The 24,884-nt window shown below is 40.2% G+C and overlaps 1 protein-coding gene across 1 annotated transcript in view; it reads right to left on the bottom strand.

The window, feature by feature from the left end:
• Window positions 1–416: 416 nt before the first annotated feature.
• copg2 (COPI coat complex subunit gamma 2) overlaps window positions 417–24,884 on the bottom strand; it is a 41,701-nt gene continuing 17,233 nt past the window's right edge. The window contains exons 12-24 of the mRNA XM_078420116.1: window positions 22,847–23,035; window positions 21,245–21,340; window positions 20,621–20,864; window positions 15,824–15,899; window positions 14,891–14,994; window positions 13,833–13,958; window positions 12,985–13,050; window positions 11,721–11,860; window positions 9,833–10,004; window positions 8,944–9,041; window positions 5,538–5,673; window positions 3,869–3,967; window positions 417–1,468 (exon numbers count right to left, since the gene is read on the bottom strand). Of these exons, the coding sequence (XP_078276242.1) occupies window positions 1,338–1,468; window positions 3,869–3,967; window positions 5,538–5,673; window positions 8,944–9,041; window positions 9,833–10,004; window positions 11,721–11,860; window positions 12,985–13,050; window positions 13,833–13,958; window positions 14,891–14,994; window positions 15,824–15,899; window positions 20,621–20,864; window positions 21,245–21,340; window positions 22,847–23,035 (1,677 nt within the window). The 3' untranslated portion in view covers window positions 417–1,337. The remainder of the gene's footprint in view (window positions 1,469–3,868; window positions 3,968–5,537; window positions 5,674–8,943; window positions 9,042–9,832; window positions 10,005–11,720; window positions 11,861–12,984; window positions 13,051–13,832; window positions 13,959–14,890; window positions 14,995–15,823; window positions 15,900–20,620; window positions 20,865–21,244; window positions 21,341–22,846; window positions 23,036–24,884) is intronic.

Below are 24,884 nucleotides of genomic sequence, written 5' to 3'. Positions count from 1 at the left end.
AGATACACAGGATAAAAAAGCAGAATTTAATGCCACAGCTCCTTGAGGTTCTTGCCTATTTTTCACAGTATTTTGAGAGTAGCATTTCATTGATCATGGTTTGGTAAATCCATGTTACTTTGAAATACTTCCCCAATTTTACCTGCTCACTTAAACTCCCAGTAATTGTAAACTGAAACTTCATACCTCCTTCACTCTTGTTAATTTTGTGTGAGATCTTTGCCCTTTGTAGAGGTTAAAGTAAGGCAAATAAAGCATCCATCTGCTAATTTCTGTTTTTTTGAAGATCTTTTATATGTGGCAGGATGGTTTAGATTTTGCTCATTGGTGGTCTGTTTTCTCAGTCAACATGGTATTGCATAACAGTGAAAATTCACTTTCCATTAATCAAAGCGATGTGTAGATAACATTTTTCAATACAAAACTTTATATTACTTTATTTAGATGAACAACTTACTTGACACAACATTTCAAGGATAGCCAAAATTGAACAATGGTATCCATCAATACAGTAAACTCCAGTAATACAGCATGTTTGTGACTTTGGTGCTGGACTATTGAGAACAATGGTCATAGTGAGTTTAAATGGAGCATGGGTACCAGGGTGTGAAAAGGGAACACAGGACTCAGCACCTGGAGAGCTGGAAAATGAACCAATATATCATTGTTGTTTAGTGGATTATTGGAGGTTTACTATATTTAATTTAAATTATAATGAAACCGAATGTACAACTTTTGTACACAAAACTAAACAGGTCAAATCTTTCTGTAAATTTTCACAAAATTATTCTTTAAAGTAAATGATAGTTTTTAATTGCTTAACATTTGACACACTGTAAACATTTGTAAATATCATAGATTGAAGGAATATTCAGTCATACTCTGCATATACAGCAACACCTTGCTGATTGTAATTCAGACATCAAAAAGTGCACTTTTAGGATTTTTCCTTGCCTTTATTGCAATAACTATGAACTGATTTAAAAAATAATAATTCTTAAGGGAAGATAATGGTACATTTGGCTTTAGGATCTCCAGACGTTAAAAATTTAACACTTACAAATCACATACAAAAACAGCCCAAAAATCAAATTTCAGCAACATTGCTGTTCATGGGTGGTTCACCCATTGGAATTTTGCTATTGACTGGGGTCCAACAATGCTGCATGACAGTATTTAACTTGGTGCAAACTGAAAATTCTCTCCTGAAATCCCAGTTTTAACATTTTAAATATTATTTTCAATTCACTCTAATTTAGTCTCCATCAGAGTCCAGTAAGTAAAATATACAACATTTCCTAATGGGAGAAACTGAAATGGATTAAACCAGTGTGAACTTAACCAACAGAATTCAGAATAACATCCACAGCCATCTCTATTTTACTTCGGACAGTCACTTGCATTGTTATTCCTTCCGCCATTACTAATCTGGCACGTACAAGGACATCATAACCACCTCTGAAAACACCTGCAATTAGATGAGCATAAATATATTATTTTATTTCTTCAGGAAACGGGGCTTCCCCTCCTCCATTATAGATGAGGCTCTCACTAGGGTCTCTTCTACATCCCGCAGCTCCGCACTTGCTCCCCCTCCACCCACTCGCAACAAGGACAGAATCCCCCTCGTTCTCACCTTCCACCCCACCAGCCAGCGGATCCAACATATCATCCACCAACATTTCCGTCACCTACAACGGGACCCCACCACTGGCCATATCTTCCCATCCCCTCCCCTCCCCTCTCTGCGTTCCGCAGAGACCGTTCCCTCCGTAACTCCCCGGTCCACTCGTCCCTTCCTACCCAAACCACCCCAACCCCGGGCACTTTCCCCTGCAACCGCACGAGATGCAACACCTGTCCCTTTACCTCCCCCCTCAACTCCATCCAAGGACCCAAACAGTCTTTCCAGGTGAGACAAAGGTTCACCTGCACCTCCTCCAACCTCATCTATTGCATCCGCTGCTCTAGATGTCAACTTATTTACATCGGCGAAACCAAGCGCAGGCTCGGCGATCGCTTCGCTGAACACCTGCGCTCGGTCCGCATTAACCAAACTGATCTCCCGGTGGCCGAGCACTTCAACTCCCCCTCCCATTCCCAGTCTGACCTCTCTGTCATGGGTCTCCTCCAGTGCCATAGTGAGGCCCACCGGAAATTGGAGGAACAGCACCTCATATTTCGCCTGGGCAGTTTGCAGCCCAGTGGTATGAACATCGACTTCTCCAACTTTAGATAGTTCCTCTGTCCCTCCCTTCACCTCCTCCTTCCCAGATCTCCCTCTATCTTCCTGTCTCCACCTATATCCTTCCTTTGTCCCGCCCCCCTGACATCAGTCTGAAGAAGGGTCTCAACCCGAAACGTCACCCATTCCTTCTCTCCCGAGATGCTGCCTGACCTGCTGAGTTACTCCAGCATTTTGTGAATAAATATATTATTTTAATTTGGTTTCCAAAATAACAGAATCCAAGGGTAAATGCTCATGATCTAACCTATTCCTGCATTATTAGAAGGAAACAAGAATGATGTTATAGACAAAAAAATCAATTCATTTCTATTCCCACACAAAAATGTTTAAACTGATTATTTTGTGACAATTAATCTGTGTTTCACATACATATATAAAAGAAAAGTAGGCTAGACAGTAGATTATTTCCTACAGAATGCTAATTTTATTTCTCCATTGATAGAAATTAGGTAGGAAATTTTGCTTCACGTGTGTGGAATGAAGAAATAGACTCCTTGATCTGTCATGATGGAAGAGAATTGGCTAATAGAAATAATTTAGTTTTCAAATCTTGATCTTGAGTGCATGGCAAAAAAGTAATGTGCAAGCATGAAGACAAAAAGTAACATTAATGCAAGAGTTTGGGATAATTATTTTATGGAAGTTAAAATTGGTATTAAAAGACAAAATGATAGGAACACTAAAATAGAGGATTGGAATGTGGATAATGTTTTAGGAAAATGTTCTTTGCATTGCACAATCCATGAATCAAGGGGAAATTGCAACTTGTATTTAATCATTACACCACTCCAAACTTTTAAATTCAAACAAATTAGGCTGGACCATTGAGACTGTCCACACTTATGATTTTTTCACATCTTGTAGGGGGAATGAAGGAATGCTAATTTGATGTTTTAATTTTAGTAATTCCATCCATGTTCTTCAGCTTTACTCCAGTAGTTGCCAAAAACGTTATGTATGCTTCAATCATCTGTACTCAATGATTTTGATACTTTTGATAGATTTTCTCCAGACTGCAAATTCACCTCTATCCAAAGCTCAAATGAATATCTTCTCACCTTAAAATTCCCTACCCAACACCTATTCTCCCTGTTTCATGCTTTCCCAACACTTCAAGTTTAAATCCTCATTATTCCTTTTAACTTATTTCATGTACTTATTCCAATCCAATGCAAGTTCTTCCAGTTGCAAAAACCTCTAAGGATTATGCATTTTCCAACGTTGGTCTCTTCCTTCATTCCACATTCCTAGTTTTCCTTTGCTGTCGGATCCAATTTCTGCAATTTCCATCATAAACCTCTCCAATTATATTCACTTCAAGGTATTTCTCATATCTTTAACCAACCTTTCTATCGACTTCATAATCGGCTTCTCTGCCTTGATTTTCATTACTAACTGATTACTTCTGTAAAGTGTCTTTTCGATATTTGTTAGATTAAAAGGCAAAATAGTCTTTAAATTATTAGCCTAAATGAATATAGTTTAGAACTGGAATGCACTTTAGCTTTTAGTTTAGACACTAAGAACACAAGTAAAATATATTTGAAAAGTTAAGCTCTCAGCCTTTGTTTACAATATTATGTTTCAGAAGAGTTCCCTGGAATTATAGAAGAAACATACCTGCCAGGTAGAGAGTGTGGGTGTTTTTATTTGGCAGTACCTTATCTGATCTTTCACATGGCTGCATACCGAGGATACAAATTATATTATTCACAGCCTCTTAAAGAAAGAAACAAGAAGATTAATAGTTATTGTAGACACAAGGAACTGCAGATGCTGGTTTACAAAAAAAAATAAAAAATGCTGGGGTTACTCAGTGGGTCAGGCAACATCTGTGGGGAACATGGATAGGCGATGTTTCAGGTTGGGACCCTTCTTCTGATACATGGTTATTTATCAACAATATTCTGTGCTGAATCACTGGACAAAAACTCAATCAAACCCAGGGCTATAGGAATGCTCCCTTACTCATGATGGGATTTATATTTTGAACTTGGAAACAGCTTAATAATATTTACCATGCATATTTTTTATTCATTCTATCCCTGAGATTTAAAATGACCAGATGGCATGTGAACACCACTAGTTTTATCCCAGGATTTAAAAATGTATCCTGAATGGTTTTAAACTTTCAGTTAAGAGCACTTTACTGATGTGAATTTTTGTTTCCCACCTTACTTGCGCCTTTTTTTTTTTTTTACCATTCACGCAATGGATTGGTCCTTGGAAGCTTTGCTCCTTTTGCTCCAAGGATATTCTGGGGAAGAATTTTCTTTGAATGCTCCTGATCCCTGCTATAATTTTGAAAGATTGATAATTCTCCACAAATGCTGCTGTTTAGTTTAGTTTAGAGATATAGCGCGGATACAGGCCCTTCGGCCCACCGAGTCCACACCGACCAGCGATTCTCATACATTAACACAAGCCTACACACACTAGGGACAATTTACACTTATACCAAGTATACAAACCCAAGCTAATTAACCTACAAACCTGTACGTCTCTGGAGTGTGGGAGGAAACTGAAGATTTCAGAGAAAACCCACACAGTCACGGGGAGAACGTACAAACTCCGTACAGGTAGCACTCATAGTCGGGATTGAACCTGGGTCTCTGGCGCTGCAAATGCTGTAAGGCAGCAACTCTACCGCTGTGCCACAGTGCCGCCCGCTTTTTTCTCATGACACACATGTATAAATTCTGCATATATGTTATAATATCCACAGGATTGTACTTGTTTGCCTTTTCAACCACAATGTTTATCTTAATATTTCACACATAGGATTGCACAAAAAACAGTAAGTTCCCTTTTTGAAGTTCCTATATATCAAATAAGCCCCACATTTGAAACCAGTCCAATTTCCACAAATGTTTTACATTTAGAACTGGTTATTTCATTGCTGCACAGGCAAGTTCATCATATTAGACAGAATGATAGACACTTTCTCCCATTTAATTGACTCATTGGTTTATTGCACTACCTTTGTAGAACATTGCTAGGTTTAAACCTCAGTCTAAGCTAATCTTATCTAGAGTGGCAAATAATTTTCTCAAAATTAACATGCAAGTTTGGACTTAAACATAGGGAAAAAGATAAATCTGGGAGAAATCCTTCCCATACACAAAGTGAAGAGTCAGATAACTGCAAAATGTATCGTCTGGGTTCACATAAACATGACATTGGAATACAATTATTATTGGGGGAACAGGATTGAAGAATAAATCAAAAGATAAGTGGGAATAAAGTAGTAGGCTGCAATAAAGGATCAACTTCCAACTTGCCCACTTACCATCCAACGTCTTCACAGAAGACAATGCAAATGTTTCTTCTTTCTGAAACTCATCCATTTCATCCCAAGCAACTATAAAATTAGGCTTCAAGACCTTCAGTATGTGATCAGAAACAGTCACTTCCAAGTCTTCTAACTAAACAGCAAAAGAATTGCAGTAAGTTGGATTCAATCTTGTTTATACAAATGAGCCACTGTCGATCTCACTAATGGATTCGACTGTCAATTTATTACTTCTATTAAATGCACAATGAGAAGCCAAATAATTAGGATTCTTCTTTTCAGTTTTTTAGCCAATATACCAAAGTTTATAAGTTTATCCCTTTTGGAAGCACTTAAACTAGTTTGGCAGAATGATGGGACCCAAAACAGTAATGAGGCAGATGAGAAGGCTGAAACTTAGAGGAAAGCACTACTGTGGATGACACTATTGAATACATATACATTAAGGATGTATGAAGGGTTTCTGCAGATTTTGTTTTGTGTATATTTTTTATTTTGAATGAAGCTTATTTTTGGAAAAAGAGTCGTTAAAACTTGAAGGTACCCCATTACAATCTTTCTCTCCTGCAACACCAACCTCCCCTCCTTATCCCCCCCCTCCCCCACTCCCTTCCCCTGAACCCTGGGTGACCTTGCATTAACTTCCTACATTGCCACCACCAAAAATCCTTCAACAAGCTTTACAATTCACAACTATGTATTTATTTTGGGTTCACACCTGTTTCAATCCAACCATCTGTCTATATCAGGGAACCCCCTCGTCTGAGGTCATCGGTGATTTGTCCAGCCCCCTCTTCTCTCCCAGTTTTCTTTCCTGCTCCTCCCTGCAATCAGTCTGAAGAACGGTTTTGATCCAAAACATCACCTATCCATTTTCTCCAGATATGCTGACTGAACCGCTGAGTTACTTTAGCATTTTGTCTATCTTTATCTCTAGACAAAATGAACGCTATCTTTCACTTGGAGAAACTTGGTTGTGTTCGTCAGCGATCATTGATCCTAGCCCCAGGACATCACTGCCGTGACTCAGGGCAGTGCCCTGGATTTTGGTTATCTTTGGCTGTTTAATCATTGACCTTCCTTCCATAATAATGTAGAAATGTGCATGTTTGCTGGTGATTTGATTCCATTTGCTATTCCTCCACAAATTATGTAACCCAGACCTGCATGGTGCATGATCTAGGCAATGTTCTAAGTGGTTAATAAATGACTTTGCAGTATAAAAGTGCCTGGCAATAGCCATCTTCAACACGAGGCAGTTGAACTATTTACTCTTGACGATCAATAATATTACCATCGCTGCATCCCCACCATTAATATCTTAGGAAAAATTCAACTCGACTAATTGCACAAATATCATGACTACAATAACAGCTCAGAGACTAGGTACCCTTTCATAAGTGACTCACCCCCGACAACAAGGCCTTTCCACTATTAACAAGGCACAAGTGAGGAGCATATTGAGATACTCTCCACTTGCCTGGATTCGTTCAGCACCAACAACTGTTAGAAGCTTGACACCATCCAGGACATAGCAGCCCCCTTTATTGGCATCTCTTCAACCATCTGAAACTTGCGTTCTGTGCACCTCCAATGGTTAATGGCTGTAGTGTGCACTCACTATAAAATATACCCCAGATACGCATCTAGGCTAATCTGACAGCCTGCTGCCTCTACCCACAAGGACAAGAATGGTAGGTACATGGGAACACCACCATCTACAGGTTTGTCTCCAAGTTGCACAACTTGGGAATTTATCAACCATCCTTCATCACAGCGAGGTCTAAATCCTAGACCTCACTATTCAGCATGACTGGGAATACTTTCAGAAGGAGGGCAGTGATTCAAAAAGGCAGCTTACCACTACCTTCTCAAGGACATTTGGGGTGGGAGCTGTTAATGATGCCTAGATATCAAAAATGAATTAAATCAATAATGTTTTTGCTCAATTAAAAGCATTCAAATTCAGAGCCTTAATCATGTGGACCACTAAAGAGAAAGATTCAATGTGGGTGGAGATGGAGCAAAACGCTTGTAAAAATTTGCCTTTAGAATCACTCCCATTTTTAAACGAGAAGGCCCGGAAGAGGCTCAGGATGGGCAACGAGTGGATTAGGGTAACAATGAAAATCTGGTCAGCGGTAAGAAAGAAGCTGAAGCTGTCAAATTCTGTAAGCAGGGCTACTAGAATAGCAAAAAACCCAGACTTTGTACCATCTACCATGGACTCAGGATTTGACAGATGGGCTGACAAAGGGCTAATATACATAGATCAAATGTTTCAGGGACAAACAATGAAAATATTCACACAACTTCAAAAAGAATTCAATTTACCTGCTCATGACTTTTACAAATTCTTACAGCTAAGAGATTACCTACAGAAACATCAGGAATGGGAGAACATCTGCAAGACTCCATCTAAATTAGAGGAAGTGTTGTGGGGGTTCTCGGAAGACAAGTCAAAAAAAGGGATTATATCAAAAATTTATGAAGCACTACAACATGAATCCAATGAGAACAACTTACATATCAAAGAAAAATGGGAACTGGAAGCGAATATCATAATATCAGAAGAAGGGTGGGAGGAATCATTTAAAGAGGGACATAAACTAACTAAGAGCCCAACATGGAGGGAATTTGACTGGAAAGTTAAAATGCGTTACTTTTATACTCCATTCATTACAGCGAAATATAGTAATACAACTGATTTATGTTGGAGGGAGTGTGGAGAAGTTGGGGACTCCACTCATATATTCTGGGATTGCCCAAAAATACAGGATTTCTGGAAGAATATTCAAAAGGAAATTAAACAGATTATGGGCATTAACGTCCCTCTGGAACCAGCACTTTACATTTTGGGTATAATTCCTGACAGTATGATAGATAAGAGTTCGAAACATTTACTGACAATCCTGCTGCTGATAGCAAAGAAGACGATAACAACCTCTTGGTTGAAACCACAGCCTCCAAGCATAATGCAATGGAGAGATAGGGTAAAAAATGTGTATATAATGGAAAAAATCACAGCAAGGTTACAGTTGACAACAGACATGTTTGATAAAAGATGGTCATTATTAATACAGGCAATGCCGGGACTCGAGTCTCTTCCGTTTTTGGGAACTTAAAGTAAGGGTATTTACAATCAATATGCATCTCCTATGTTTGTTTAGTTTGTGTTTGTATGTATGTAAAAAAAAAAATAATAAAAATAAAAAAGAAAGTAAAAAAAAAAAAAAAAGCATTCAAATTTGTATACTCTTCTTTGCGATTCCATGCATTAAAGTTCCCGTTTTATATCCAACCTGTCTATTCCTTCCTTCCTTGTAGTTTGCGATTATGTTTTTGTAATGAAACACTTCCAGTCCCAAAACAAGGTCGATAACCTTGAAGCACATCTACTTACCACATACTCATCATCATAACCTTCAGCTTCTGGTAGTCCTGTACTGGGGCCATAATCCTTCATGACAAATTTCATTGTACAACTGAATGTACAGGAGACTAAGGAATAGCAAAAAACAAAATTTCAGAAGAGGGCAGATGTTGAAAATTTTAAATTAGCAGCAGTTAACTGAGTTTGCTTTCAATCACTGAGACAGGGTTTGAATCCAACTGAGGAGACTGATAAAAATCTCCAGTCTATACTGTAGACACAAGGAATTGCAGATGCTGGTTTACAAAAAAAGATACAGAGTGCTGAAGTAACTCAGCAGGTCAGTGGCATCTCTGCGAACATGGATAGATGACATTTCGGGCCGGGACACTTCATCAGACTAATACAATCAGTCCAAAGTACCTTCAGAAACAGATTGAAGCATGGTCCAGACCCGATACATCACCTATCCATGTTCTCCAGAGATGCTGCCTAACTCGCTGAGTTACTCCAGCTCTTTGTGTCTTTTCCAGTTTTTACTGGTTGTTGAGAGTTCCAAGAAAAAAACACCTGAAGCATTTTTAACCAAATTGATTGCAACTAAGTGGGTACAAAAAAGTGATCCAGCACTAATTGGCATTCTCAATCAATGATCACTAAAAACAAGTCCTATGGCATTGAAAGGTGTAGAGTGCACTATCATCAAAATGTAGGAAGAGCCTTACCTCTGCATCTAACCAATTTGGTACAAGTAAAACTGAGATGTTGTACATGAATTGCGTGCCATCATGAAATCCTTTCTCTTAAGAGAAAAATAACCTTTTTCACCAGCACTCTCTACCACCACCAAACTGCAGGTACACGAGTTGTTTTCGTATTCCCCAAACCACATACCATCTTATTCCCAGACAATATTTACCTGCTGTGGGATCATTCTCAGGTATCACCACCAGTGTGTAGCAGGTGCCAGGTTGGTTAAAGCGAAGAGTTGGCACCGGCACAAAACAGCCCACATCATATGCATCCGAAGGCTCCACCTCTATGGTGACCTTCTCTAGTAATTGGTCATTCAGGGTATTGGTACAGTCAAACTGAATGAAAGCAATAAGGGACACAGAATGAATTAGTACAGCTGAGTTGCTGGTTGGCCTGCGCATATTAAATAAAAAATATCACTTTCTAATTCCTCATTTGGTCACACAGGTTTCATCGAGTTCATTGCAAGTGATGGCAATTGATGCCTGCCCGTTTGCTGAAAAAACTCATTGTAAATGTAGTTAGTACATTAGTGATGAAAAGCCACCAGGCTTAAATTTATTTGCAAAATAACACATTATTTGCACGTGTTCCAAGAACTAATCCTTGAAAGCAAAAATCTATTTTCTGCTCAAAGTTTATCTGCCAATGTGTGATATGCTGTGGAAACAAGAAGCCATTACATTACTGGCTACAGAGACCTCCACTTTTAGAACACCAGTACCATCAATGTAGTGTAAGCCTAAGGCTGTTAAGTAGAAGTCCATAAATTGACTCAGATGCATGAGGAACCAAGGGCCTGCTGTTGGGTACTTTGTAGATATTATTTTCCTTTACATTTAGTAAACTGAGAATCTAAAGATAAAATATTTTCAATGCTTCCTTATATAATTAAGCCTCCTTTGTCTCCACATTTGATTGACCATTAATTAGTAAACACCGAAGTATTATAAGACTGACAAATTTATGACTGGTTGAAATCAAGATGACTGCATTTTAAGGAAAGTTATACTAAAACACCATCAAATGTGCTGTACTTACAATCATTTGAGAAAAAGAATTAAAAAAGAAACCATATTTGAGAATGTTTTTTAAGAATTAAGTAGAGATTTAAATGTAAAATAATTGAAAAGCCACCTTTTAAAGATATTTAGTAGCAAGGAACTGCAGATGCTAGTTCATACTAAATGCTGGAGTAACTTAACAAGTCAGGCAGCATCTCTGGAGAACATGAATGAGTGAATTTTCAGATCAGGACCCTTATTTTTATCTTTTTATACAAACTATATATTTTTAATAAAATATTTTAAAAAAATGAATCAAATATTTTTATAAATTATTTTTTAATATATAAAATATCTTTTAAAGATTCCTTTCTACCACATCACTGATTACCAAACATTTTGGGCGAGAAATGACTATAATGTATGTCACGTTATGTTTGGTCCATTTTCCCTCCAAAACAAGATGTGTTTTGCCCTTGTTGGAGACCCTATTCAATTTTGGATGAATAATATATTTATTTATTGTTTGGTTGCATTAATGTGCCTGTGAAGCCAAAGCAAAGTCTCGACCCAAAATATCGATAATTATTTTCTCCCCAGAGATGCTGCTCGATCCGCTGAGTTCCTCCAGCAATTCGTTTTTTTGCTCCAGATTCTAGCATCTGCATTCTCCTGTCAATCTCTGCCTTGATTATACTCAGCATCCGCCTCTAGAGCCCTCTCTGGTAGAGAATTCCAAAAATCCTCTACTTTCTAACAAGGAAACTCTGTCAAGAATGGCACTCCTTTTATTTTAAATCTATGAACACTGACTCTTGACACCCCTGCTAAGGGGAACATTAACTCCACTGTTAAGGGTCTTCAGAATTTTTGCATGTTTCAATCAGGTCACCTTTCATACTACTTTAATAACACAAAAGAAAACAGCCCAGTGTCACAATTTTCCAAAGATTCAGTACCGCGTTTTACTTCAGATTCACAGTCATGAACTGTGAGCTTTAAATTCATATTTCAACGTAGGGTTCAAATGCCAAAGACATTAATTACCTGAAAAACCATATGATTTTGGAATGTGTGCTTGATACAACCGACCACATATTCAGTCTCTGGTTCTGTGAGTTGTATGAGTGGTGAGGATTTGAAGAGTGGGCCAAGATGTTTGAATTCTGGAATAGCTGCAAGCTGTTCTGTGTGCAAATATTGCCGATTTAGAAAAGAAACAAAAGATGTCACATGCAGTCTGTAACTACTTATAAAGAATTATAAAGCTTCTCATGACATTTTTGGCAGAAGTCCTTGCAATTGTTTGTCATCTGGAAGAGCCTATGCACTTGTCTTTCCACTCCTCGTCCTTCATGGAACCTTCTGTCATTTACTCAAACATTCTGTAGCAGCGAGTTCCACATTCTAATCACCTATTAGTTTCTCTGGAATGTGATATTGGATTTATTGGCAACTAGTGGTGGTCTCATCTACAGGTAGAAACAGATCTGTGCATAATCTATCAATCCCTTTCATAATCTTGATGACTTCCAGCAAACAACCTCAAAGTAATTGCTCAGCTAAGGTTCTAGCTAAGATAGTTATGTTTATTATTGTCATGTGTACCGAGATGGAAGATAAAAGTAATCTGGTATCAAGATACCGTTCTTCAGTGTGATTGCATTTTTATAATGTAAAATTCAGAACTATTCATAATACTATTCCTAGTTTGGGCCAACTGGATAGGATGCAGTCAACTTGTATTTTACGTATCCTGATAATATACAAAGTTCCCAGTTTACATAGGGGTTCCATTCTCAAGAATTGTCTATAAGCCCATTTCTAATTAAGTTAGAAACGTATGTTTTCTGTGGCTACCCATATCATATTGCTCTACACACACTTGCTATAAATCTTTAATTTAATTGAAAAATCTCTATTCAGTAAACTATTGGAATATGTATTGTATCCTGTCATTAATGAATATCAAAACATTTTGTTATTGTTATTACGGTCTTAACAATGTTTTCAAAATGCATGGGAGACTTTCGTAAGTTAGGTCATTTGTAATCGAGCCCCTGTAGCTTTGCTGCACCTTTCCTGGTTACTGGCCCATTTTCAAAGTCAGAAAACCTTTCAATATAAAAATAAAAAGACAAAGAATAGGGCTCATAACCACAGAATCCTACACAGTTATGATAAGAAAATATTACACCAGACATCCACTGAATGGATTTATGCCTTAATAATGGCCTGCAACAAAACACATTATAAAATGAACAGAATAAAGCAAAATTAAAATCAATTTTTAGTCAGTGTTTATTGTTACCTTGGAAAATGTCTTGGTGCAATGGCGTAATCTTCTCTTGCTGTTTATTGGCAAAAATGGTCAAATCTGCAAAATTACACAAAGTAAAAGCAGTTTATTCTATACTACTTTCAGCAGCAAACTAAGAATACAAGCAATATCATAAGCATTATCAAGCTCTGCATTATCTCACTAAATCATTCTGAGAGACATACTACAAATGTTTAATTTAAACGAATGTTATAAAAGGACATATTAATGTAGTAAACTGTCCCTTGTACTGGATCACCCTAAACTGAATTATAAAGTTCAGAGAACATGTTGTCTTGATTCCCTGCATAACTCTGTGCTACAAGTTTTACCGTGAAGGTTGGAGAGAAGCAGCAGCCAGAAGCAGCGAGAGCGAGTATTGGCTGGAAGTAGGTGAGTCAGAGGGAAAGAAGATTTTAAAAGAACGCAAAAGGCCCAGGTTTGAGTAATTTACAAATTAGCCCGAAAGTAGTTGATCAGGTAACAGATAAAGAAGTGCAGCTGTAACAGACAACTGCCGCTTTTCAATCAGTAAGGCCGAAAAGCTTAATGCAAACTGATTTTGAATGTTGCACCTGTTAATCTTATCTGGAGGAACTACAAAACCAGAAAACGAAACTGCTAAGAATGAAAATCCTGCCAAATGAAGAGTTCTATTTCACAAAAGATAAGGGCTATATGCTCAAAATTGTTTCACTCGGTCAATCCAATTTTCAAAGGCACAGCTGAATGACTTGGGATGGAAGATGATAGAAAAGGCTTGCTATTTACCTGTAGTTACATCAACACTTGTTATACAATAGTAATAGTAAACTGCAGGTCACTCTGCAACTTCCTACCAGTTTTCTGCTCAACATAAACAGCATTGGCTAGGGGTACAGACTTCATGTCGAATGGTTTATCTGAAGGTGCCAAGGTATAGTGATGCAAAGCTCGCTCCAGTCCAGGAATAGATACAGACAAACCTACAGAAAATAAGCGAAGGCAAAACACTGTTTTGGAATTTAAATGTCAATATGTTGGACTGATATAAAATATTTTGAAATGCCACATTAATTTTAGTCTGTGTTCAACTGAGAAAAGCTGGCTGCATCAAAAACAGAATAAATATATAGATGATAACATTGTGGTAACTCCCCACAAAAGTCAAATCTTTCATTTTCCCAGCTATGCCAGGAAAGATCATGACAGTCAGGTAAAACAGTGCTAGAAATTAGAGGAAACTGAAGCACAACATCCTAGTGGTGAGCTCTCTGGTTGGACATTACTCTGAAGGTTTCATTATGGCACATCTTCCTTCCTATTATCCCAGTACCAGGTTCTCCTCACTGGTGACATCGTACAACAATCTCACATCCCACCATCTTCTCACTCCAATTAGAAAGCAAACAAGATTCTTGGTTACTTGATTGATGTTTAATCAAGAATAATCTTAATCATTTTTCTATATCTCAAATATTTTTAAAGCAAGTGAATGCATTTACATTTTTGAAGTTTCAATTAAATTTCGCAAATTTCGCTTTTCAACTTTCGCCGGTTGCTTTTAGAGTGTTGGCATATTTTGTTTACGTGAATACATTCTACATTTTCTACTCTTTTTTATATTTACAGCAAAAACTATCTGCGTAAACCCGTTCCATTAATTAAATCATCCCACCAGTCGACGTGGTAAGTCCTAAATCACTGAAGATTCCTTTCAGCAACAATGCAGGAGGCAGCTTTGGTTTTCTGGAATCGAACACCACAATGACCCTAATGCTATATTTATCAACCACTATAATACTTCATTCAATGGTCAGAAGTTAATTGATGTTAAAGAGGGAGAGGAAAATCTATTACATTCACCAAACACCTAAAGTTAAGGTGGTATACATATTTTTCAATAAAGTGTACTAACCACTAGAAATATAGTTTGCGTTGAGAACTTTCTGCCGTTGTTGTAATACATTCACATAAAATGTTGCACGATCACGGACTTCATCATCACAGTCTATCATGCACCTATGAGGTGGGAAGTTTGAGATCCAGATTATATTTTGTCAATCAACGGCTAAAACAATGGGAGACTTAACAAGCAGTTTAATGATCCAAACCAAGCTTCTGGAAAAGAATAAACTAGCTGCATCATTCAGTTAGTTGGTAAAATACTTAACAAATTACAGTTTAACAATAACACGGTTGAACATTTTAGCATTGCTGATTTAGAAAATAATTTGAACAAACTGTAATATACAATATCGTTAAAATGTCTGGAATTACAGAAGGGTAGGATTATATAATAACAGCTAACAATCTGCTCTTTCTTTTTTTTTAATGGATATATTACAAAAAGACAATTTTTCATAATATCTGCAAGGTTAATTCTGTTTCCCAATGCTTTTACAAAAATGAGGATTTTTTTTCCTATTATTTCCATGATCCAAATGTCGTTCAGTGCTCACTGAGACAGTTGGATGACTATCCTGGAACAAGTATTTTCCTTATTTCTCCAACATGGTTGAATAATAAGCATAAAAATAGGAGATCATTTAGGACACAGAACAACCACTCCAGTCCTACTCCACAATCACTTCTATTGCAATATTACATTCTCTGTTCGGTACAAACAGATTTTGTGGAAAAGTAACAAATAAAAGCTTCACTCTTAAATCATAATTCACTGAATTTTCAATAGTTAAGCATCAACATGCTTGGAAGCTCTACAAGGACATAATTAACCATCTAAACTCTCCAGTATAAAACCAAGGAAAACCCTGACTTGGTTTTATACAAACCCAGTTTTGTATAAAATCAAGGAAAACCCTGACTGGATAGAAGGTGTACTTCTCACCTCTGTAAAAGAACTAAGACACTTGGAAACAGCTCCTCATTTTGTGCTCCAAGTTTTGCTAATGCCGTGACAGCAGCTGTAGATATAAATGTGATAACGAACTGATTAAAAGCTCACGTAACAGTAAAGAGCATTAAATATCATATTGAACTAAACTTAGGTCGATTTAACAATGTCAATTGTAATCTAAGCACTATCTTCAGTGCTCTGATCAACTGAGCTATGATTTAAAATGATAAGTATTATCAAAACCAAGTGGTGCTGTAAATGCAAAACTTTTTTTTTAAAATGGCCTCAAGAAATCTTGGTGTGGGACAAAGGTATTGACAAACATGAAAATAAACTGTTTAAAGCACTAAACTAAACTGAATGCAGACAGGAAAAGGTTGGATAAGAGACGAATAGATTAAAAAAAAAAAGTCTTGTGGCTCAAGAACGTTCAGAAACAATAGATCTACCACCACTACCCTTTTTTGCCTGACTAAAATTATTTTTCTTTTAAAATAACTCAATGCTTGTAAATCAGGGAAATAGCTGTAAGAGACTCTTTGAGGGGTATGTACAATATTGCTTACTTCAGTCCTACTCAGGTTCCCTTCCTCACCTGTTCCTCGGGTACATCATTGATTGCATGTGGATCTTAGAGGGAAGGAATAACTGGGCAGTACTTAGTTGTTGGCTTAGAAGTTGGGGGAGGAAGGATCTCCAGAGGAAATCTGGGAATCATTGGCTTAATGTGGTGATGGGGTCATGGTCCGGAGGGAGGTGATGTGATGTCCAAAACCTAGCATTTAGTGTTTGCAAGGAAGAGGTGTTTTTCAAAATAAAACTCTGCTCTTATCTGCAGGTTTGGTGACAATATTGATCCTCAGTGAGTACAGAGCTGCAAGTTCAGAGACGAGTGAATAGAGTGGAAAAATTGAGACAACCAATACCACAGCAGCATCTTACAACATATAGATGGGGAGGGATCCAGGTGGAATGGAAATTCTGAATTCAAGAGAAAGGATTCAAAGGTGAGACAAAGAAATAAGTATAAAGGCAAAGACAGTAGAAAAAGAGCTTTGGAATTTGCTCTTGAATTCAATGAGAATAGCATATAGAAGGACTGTGGAGGCCTCAGCTGGTGTCTGATAGTGGAGTCAGAGTGAAGGGGATCAGAAAAGTCACTGAAAATAAGACAAAGTGGGTCTAACTGCATTGCGTTTGCCTAGAGGCATGGACTCAATGAACCAAAAGGCTGCTACCTTTCCGTGATTAGAAAGCATGATTATCTGATTATCCCTTGCTTAACAGGAGCTTGCAACTCAAGGAGAGATGGGGTCAGAGGAAGGAGAAGGAGGATCTAGAGAAGCGTTTGAATTTGCACTAAACCTGGATGCATTTTGGGAACCAAATATTGGAAGGCTTTTCTGCCAAATAACGACCTGCACTACAAATCAGAAAGTATAGGACACTATCGTGGGCACGTGGTGCACATTCTGGACCTTGTCTGCTCCACTGGACTAAATCTACATCACCTCTCTGGCTCCGACCCCACCCTCTCTGATCACTTAGCCATCACCATGTTCGTCAACATTCCCACCCCAGCTCCAAGGCAAAAACGCAAAATCAACTTCCGTAAGCTGAACTCTGTTTCACCTACTTCGCTCTCATCCTCCCTCTCTGAAATAATGTCCGCCTCTCCCTTCGTTGACCTCCACAGCCCCTCTGACCTCACTGACTACTACAACCACACTATCTCCTCCTGCCTCGACCAGCTTGCACCTATAAAAACCAAAACAGTTTCCTTCACCCACTCTGCTCCCTGGTTTACCCCCGAACTCCGCATGATGAAAACTCATGCCCGCCAACTTGAAAGACACCGCAACAAAACAGGTCTCACAATTAACTCCCAAGCCTACAAAGACCACCTGCAGCACTACAAAGATGCCCTCTCCCGCGCCCACTCCACCTACTACTCTCAAATAATTCACTCTGGCTCCGGAAACCCAAAAGCACTCTTCTCTACAATAAACAAACTCCTCAGCCCCCTGGACACCATCTCCCAATCATTCACAGTTGACAAATGCACCGCTTTCCTTTCATTCTTCCAAAGCAAAATAGACAGCATTTACAGCACCTTAACCACCAACGCACCTGCTCCCCCTCAAACCACCTGCTCCCCCTTATCCTGTCAACCCCTGCCTCAGTTCTCCCCAGTCTCCACCACCGACCTCTCTGACCTCTTCACAGGAATAAAAACTGCCACCTGCTCTCTGGACCCCATCCCCTCCAGCTTTGTCAAGGCCTGCCTTCCTGCTCTCTCTCCACTTATCACTGCAACAATAAACTCCTCCCTGTCCACTGGCATCGTCCCGCCATCCCTCAAAATCGCTGTTGTCACCCCCATTCTGAAAAAACCTGGTCTCAACCCTGACACCCCAAACAACTTCAGACCAATCTCCAACCTACCCTTTCTGTCCAAAGTTTTGGAACGTGCTGTAGCTTCCCAACTCAAATACCACCTCTCTACCAATAACCTGTATGAAACTTTCCAATCCGGATTCCGCTCCAACCACTGTACTGAAACTGCGCTCCTCAAAATCACAAACGACCTTTTCCTCTCCTCCGACGCTGGTAACCTCAACATCCTCATCCTACTTGACCTCAGCGCCGCCTTTGACACCATAAATCACTCCATTCTCCTCACCCGACTTGAAACCTCCTTTAACATCACCGGCACAGCCCTATCCTGGTTCAAATCTTACCTCTCTGACAGGCACCAGTTCATCTCCATTAACAACTGTAAATCCCCCACCGCTCCCCTCCCCCAAGGTGTCCCCCAAGGCTCAGTCCTTGGCCCCCTCCTCTTCATCCTCTACCTGTTCCCCCTTGGTCAATTAATCCGCCGTCATGGTCTCAACTTCCACTGCTTCGCCGATGATATCCAGCTCCTCATCTCCACCAAGTCAATCTCCACCACCACACACTCTACACTGACAAACTGCATCACTGAAATAAAATCTTGGCTTCAATCAAATTTCCTCAAACTCAACTGCAACAAATCTGAAATCATCATCATTGGTCCAAAAACGCTCACCAAATCCACCCAAAACTTCATCCTCAATATTGATGGTCTCCCAGTATCCACCTCCCCTCACATCCGCAATCTTGGAATCATCTTTGATCAAACCCTCTCCTTCGACAAACACATCAAACACATCACAAAGACAGTCTTCTTCCACCTCAAAAACATTGCCCGTCTCCGTCCATCCCTCTCCTCCACAGCTGCAGAAACCCTCATCCACGCCTTCATCACCTCCCGTCTGGACTACTGCAACAGCCTCCTCTATGGCTCACCCTCAAAAATCATCAGTAAACTTCAATACATTCAAAACTCCGCTGCCCGTCTACTCACCCACTCCCCGATCCGTGACCATATCACCCCCGTCCTTTACAAACTCCACTGGCTCCCCATCCCCCCAGAGAATCCAGTACAAAATCCTCCTCATGACCTACAAAGCCCTCCATAACCTGGCCCCATCCTACCTGACTGACCTCCTCCACAGGCACACTCCCACCTGCACCCTCCGCTCTGCTGCTGCCAATCTCCTGTCCCCCCCCATCCGGACCAAACTCAGATCCTGGGGGGACAGGGCTTTCTCCATCGCTGCTCCCACCCTCTGGAACTCACTACCCCAAACCGTCAGAGACTCCTCCTCACTCACCACATTCAAAACATCACTGAAGTCTCACCTGTTCAGCATTGCCTTCAACCACTGAAGGTCACCTCACCTTCTGTCTCCTTTTTCTGTTCGTTTACTTATTTATCTATTTATTCAATTCTCTATGTTCTAGAAATCCCTGTAAAGTGTCTTTGAGTGTTTGAAAAGCGCTATATAAATGTAATGCATTATTATTATTATTATTATTATTATTATCTGTCAAAAAGCCAATGTGGGAAAAGGAAGGAGAATTTTTTTTTTAAACCAGCATTGATTCAGCCCTCAGTTCTTTTGGATTTTATGTCTAGCAGTTGGACTTTTTATTGGGGAAGTCCATGGAATGTAGGGAGAATAAATTGGATTTGTGCAGGATTAATATAAATGGCAGCTTGTTGTTTAATGTGGGCTAGGTGGGTCAAAAGGCTTGTTTCCACACTGTATGACTCTATGACCCCTGGGATGGCAGGACTTTCATATGAAGAAAGACTGGATAGACTAGGCTTATACTCGCTGGAATTTAGAAGACTGAGGGGGGATCTTAATGAAACATATAAAATTCTTAAGGGGTTGGAGAGGCTAGACGCGGGAAGATTGTTCCCGATGTTGGGGAAGTCCAGAACCAGGGGTCACAGCTTAAGGATAAGGGGCAAGTCTTTTAGCACCGAGATGAGAAAACATTTCTTCACACAGAGAGTGGTGAGTCTGTGGAATTCTCTGCCACAGAAGGTAGTTGAGGCCAGTTCATTGGCTATATTTAAGAGGGAGTTAGATGTGGCCCTTATGGCTAAAGGGATCAGGGGGGTATGGAGAGAAGGCAGGTATAGGTTACTGAGCTGGATGATCAGCCATGATCATATTGAATGGCGGTGCAGGCTCGAAGGGCCGAATGGCCTACTCCTGCACCTATTTTCTATGTTTCTATGTTTCTATGACACTGTTCCCATCGCTGGTTCAATACAAGGACACAAAATGCTGGAGTTACTCAGTGGGTCAGGCAGCATCCCTGGAGAACATGGATAGGTGATGTTTCGGGTCAACTTCAGGCTTTATAAACACTAACGAAAGAAAGCTAAACAAGCAGCACACTTACCGGCTCTCACTGCTTCATTCTCCAACACTATTCTGTTGAATATAAATCGAATGTACTTGGAAGGAACTGGAGTCCTATGTGCTTCACTGCCCAACAGGTGAAGTATACGAGTGGCAAGCACTGTGTGCTCACAGTCCTCGATAAACTCACACAAATGGGCTAGGCCGGTTTCTTTACTCTGTGGATTCTCTTCGATTACATTAATTATGCAATCAACAATGGCGCGCTTGTACTTAAACCCACCCTAGGCAAACAAATAACAAATATACAAAACATCATTTTATACAATTAACACAGAAGTATACAGATTTTTTTTTCTCTTATGAATATATTGCAACTTTCAACATTCAATTATTCTCAGCTTCAATGCAGTGCAAAAAGAGGAAGTAGATTGAACTTTATTGCCTTCCATCACAGTGAGGAATGTGGAATCCACTGTGGTGGATGTTTATGTTAACCTTTATGTGGTTGTGCGTCTTGTTGCTTTTCACTTAGTATGGCTGTATAATAACTCAAATTTCACTGTACCTTAACTGCTTCATGTGACAATAAACTGATCTTGAAAATGTATGTATCAATAAATTATGCATATACATAATGTACAATGTCAAGTTAACAACTCACCTCATCCCTCAGCATGGTGGATAGGAAATTCATCATAACACTGTGTTTGCGAGGATATTTCTGGCAAAGTACGCTGATCGCCTCTACCACAACCACCTAAATAGTAATTGCATACACAATTGAGGTAATGTTGTGATTATTCCCTCCACTTCAAAACATTTAACAATTTATTTCCCATTTCTTGATATTTTTCCAATATCGATATTCCCGACAAACTTAATGTCAAATGAAGAACATGACAGGACCAATGCTCTAAATAGACATTTTCTTTCTAATTGGCTTGAGACTAACAAAGCATTTATATTTTGAATATGCCAATTAAAAATGAATTACAGATTGATTGCTACAGTAGCAAATTTATTCCTGAACTGATACTAGCCCTTCAATTTCTTCATTCAAAGTTGGTGCTCTATTTTAGCCAAGATGTTAGTGAGCACCTCTGCCGAGAATAACATTCTCTAACAGTATCCTGTGGTATGATTTTACAAATCCATTCTTCAAAATGTTCGTAGAAAATATACAGACATTTCCTGATTAATGTAAATGCCAACTTACGCAAACTCACGCAAGCAATTCTTTAAACCCAATGCTTTATTTCCAAGTTGTGCATCGAGGTAGTCTTGGTAGCAATATGCTACTGCACATGCGGCTGTTTCTGCAAGCCTGTCAGCTGTTCTCCTGGATGCTCACATGTGGTCTCCATGTTGGAGCTCCTACGCTGTCTCCACGTCGGAGTTCGCAAGCGGTCTCCACGCGGAGCTCCCACGTTGTCTCCGCATTGGAGCTCCCACGTTGCCTCCGCATTGGAGTTCCCACGTTGTCTCCGCATTGGAGTTCCCACGTTGTCTCCACGTCGGAGCTCCCACGTTGTCTCCACGTCGGAGCTCCCACGTTATCTCCACGTCGGAGCTCCCACTCGGTCTCCACGTCGGAGCTCCCACTCGGTCTCCACGTCGGAGCTCCCACTCGGTCTCCACGTCGGAGCTCCCACTCGGTCTCCACGTCGGAGCTCCCACTCGGTCTCCACGTCGGAGCTCCCACTCGGTCTCCACGTCGGAGCTCCCACTCGGTCTCCACGTCGGAGCTCCCACTCGGTCTCCACGTCGGAGCTCCCACTCGGTCTCCACGTCGGAGCTCCCACTCGGTCTCCACGTCGGGGCTCCCACTCGGTCTCCACGTCGGGGCTCCCACTCGGTCTCCACGTCGGGGCTCCCACTCGGTCTCCACGTCGGAGCTCCCACTCGGTCTCCACGTCGGAGCTCCCACTCGGTCTCCACGTCGGAGCTCCCACGGTCTCCATGTTGGAGCTCCCACTCGGTCTCCACGTCGGAGCTCCCACTCATTCTCCACGTCGGAGCTCCCACATGGTCTCCGCGTTGAATAGCAAATTTATGCATGCGCAGTAACACTTCCATTTCTGACTTACAGAACATCTGACTTACGTATGGATCTGCGCAAAGTAACCCTTACATAAATCAGAGGTGGTCTATAATCTGCTTTAAAATTAACACTGAACGCTGTGAGACATTTAAGACCCTGAACTGAGAGCGAGGAGTTTTATTCCCTTATGTTCTGAAGATCCATTGCAGGACTAGGTTTTACCTTAAATTCGTCTGATATTTCAGACACAAAGGTAGATATTTGTTTCATGTGTCGATCTACGCTACCCTCACTGCCAGTTTTCAATAGCGTAGTGATGGCTAGTGTGGCAATGCTGCGGTTTGAGTCTGTGATCATGTTCTCAAGGTCCAGATTACAGGCAGTCACAGCAGATGGATGCCTCATTGCAACCTTACAAGAAACAAAGACAAAGATCCAGAGTTTAACAAGTAGTTTCCACATATTCCTTAAGTCTTCCTTAAGACCATTTTTTAAAACCAAACTAAATCAAAGAAACATCCGCTGGATTTTATTACAATTACAATATAACTGAGTTAAAATTTTTTAAAAAATCCTATTCTTTGTCCATGCCACAACATTCTGGCAGGCAGGTTTACTAGTGTTACATGTGTGGGTTTAAACTAAGTAGTGGGGGGGAGGGTTTGACAAATTGGGAATATGAAGATGGAGTTAAAGAGGAAGCGAATACAGGAGAAATTGCAAAGGACTCTAGAATAAATGGGAAGGAACGCTCTAGATGGGATAAGAGAGTAAGGTCAGGGCCAATGGTGAGAGGGGAGGTGAATACCGAAGTTAAAGTGTTGTATTTAAATTTCGCGAAGTATAAAAAATAAAGTGGATGAGCTTGAGGCTCAGTTAGACATTGGCAAGTATGACGTTGTCGGAATTACAGAAACATGGCTACAAGAGGACCAGGGCTGGGAACTGAATATTCAGGGGTACACAACGTATAGAAAAGACAGACAGGTGGGCAGAGGGGGTGGGGTTGCTCTGTTGGTAAGGAATGATATTCACTCCCTTGCAAGGGGTGACATAGAATCAGGAGATGTAGAATCAGTATGGATAGAAATGAGAAATTATAAGGGTAAAAAGACGCTAATGGGAGTTATCTACAGGCTCCCAAACAGTAGCCTCGACATAGGGTGCAAGTTGAATCAAGAGCTAAAATTGGCATGTCGCAAATGTAATGCTACGGTGGTTATGGGAGATTTCAACATGCAGGTAGACTGGGAAAATCAGGTTGGTACTGGACCCCGGGAAAGGGAGTTTGTGGAGTGCCTCCGAGATGGATTCTTAGAACAGCTTGTACTGGAGCCTACCATGGAGAAAGCAATTCTGGATTTAGTGTTGTGTAATGAATCTGATTTGATAAGGGAACTCAAGGTAAAAGAGCCATTAGAAGGCAGTGATCATAATATGATGTTTTAATCTACAAATTGAGAGGGAGAAGGGAAAATCGGGTGTCAGTATTACAGTATAGCAAAGGGGATTACAGAGGCATGAGGCAGGAGCTGGCCAGATTTGACTGGAAGGAGACCCTAGCAGGGAAGACGGTGGAACAGCAATGGCAGGTATTCCTGGGAATAATGAGGAAAGATTCTAAGGGGAGTAAGAGGCACCCGTTGCTGACAAGGGAAGTCAAGGACAGCATAAAAATAAAAGAGAATACGTATAACATAGCAAAGAAGAGCGGGAAGCCAGAGGATTGGGACTCTTTTAAAGAGCAACAGAAGATAACTACAAAGGCAATACGGGGAGAAAAGATGAGGTACGAAGGTAAGCTGGCCAATAATATAAAGGAGGACAGTAAAAGCTTCTTTAGGTATGTGAAGAGGAAAAAAATAGTTAAGGCAAATGAGGGTCCCTTGAAGACAGAAGCAGGGGAATTTATTACGGGGAACAAGGAAATGGCAGACGAGTTGAACCGGTACTTTGGATCTGTCTTCACGAAGGAAGATGCAAACAATCTCCCAGATGTTCTAGTGGCCAGAGATCCTAGGGTGACGGAGGAACTGAAGGAAATTCACATTAGGCAGGAAATGGTGTTGGGTAGACTGATGGGACTGAAGGCTGATAAATCCCCAGGGCCTGATGGTCTGCATCCCAGGGTACTTAAGGAGGTGGCTCTAGAAGTCATCGACAATTGGTGATCATTTTCCAATGTTCCATAGATTTAGGATCAGTTCCTGTGGATTGGAGGGTAGCTAATGTTATCCCACTTTTTAAGAAAGGAGGGAGA

The sequence above is a fragment of the Rhinoraja longicauda genome, chromosome 23 (assembly GCF_053455715.1).
Source record: "Rhinoraja longicauda isolate Sanriku21f chromosome 23, sRhiLon1.1, whole genome shotgun sequence".
NCBI classification, from domain to species: domain Eukaryota; kingdom Metazoa; phylum Chordata; class Chondrichthyes; order Rajiformes; family Arhynchobatidae; genus Rhinoraja; species Rhinoraja longicauda.
This window is presented reverse-complemented; position numbering and strand designations above follow the sequence as displayed.